The sequence below is a fragment of the Myotis brandtii genome, unplaced genomic scaffold (assembly GCF_000412655.1).
Source record: "Myotis brandtii unplaced genomic scaffold, ASM41265v1 scaffold303, whole genome shotgun sequence".
Taxonomy (NCBI): domain Eukaryota; kingdom Metazoa; phylum Chordata; class Mammalia; order Chiroptera; family Vespertilionidae; genus Myotis; species Myotis brandtii.
The window spans coordinates 3,743,409-3,743,753 of NW_005361573.1; the positions used below are offsets into that span (position 1 = coordinate 3,743,409).

General features: G+C 55.9%; 1 protein-coding gene across 2 annotated transcripts in view; it reads left to right on the forward strand.

Annotated features, from left to right (window-relative positions):
* NF2 (neurofibromin 2 (merlin)) overlaps window positions 1-345 on the forward strand; it is a 65,025-nt gene that overhangs the window by 52,753 nt on the left and 11,927 nt on the right. The window contains exon 16 of one of the 2 annotated variants that reach the window (XM_005869737.2): window positions 184-228. The exons of the other annotated variant lie outside the window; for it this stretch is intronic. Coding sequence (XP_005869799.1) covers window positions 184-219 — 36 coding nt within the window. The 3' untranslated portion in view covers window positions 220-228. The remainder of the gene's footprint in view (window positions 1-183; window positions 229-345) is intronic. 2 annotated transcript variants of the gene reach the window in all.

The window sequence follows — 345 nt, forward strand, 5'->3', positions numbered from 1 at the left end:
GCCCTTGGCCCGGGGACCTGGAGCGCTGAAAGCTGGGGAGACCCGTTTCCAAGCCATGAAAGCAAACCAGTGAAGTCACCCGTGTCACCCTGTCTGAGCATTTTGCAGGCGGCACACGTGGCAGTGTTGATATCACAGGGTTATTATGTTTTTGTTTTTCTTCATTTTATTTTGCTGGTTTAGCCTCAAGCCCAAGGCAGAAGACCTATCTGCATTTGAGCCCTCAAAGTAGGTAGTTCGCAGGTACTCTGTGTGGTGGCGGCCCTGCCCTCTGTGATACTAACCCGTGCATGAGCTTGCCTGTCTCTGTCCGCAGCCCTCGCCCAGCCCTCCCCGGGGCCGGGG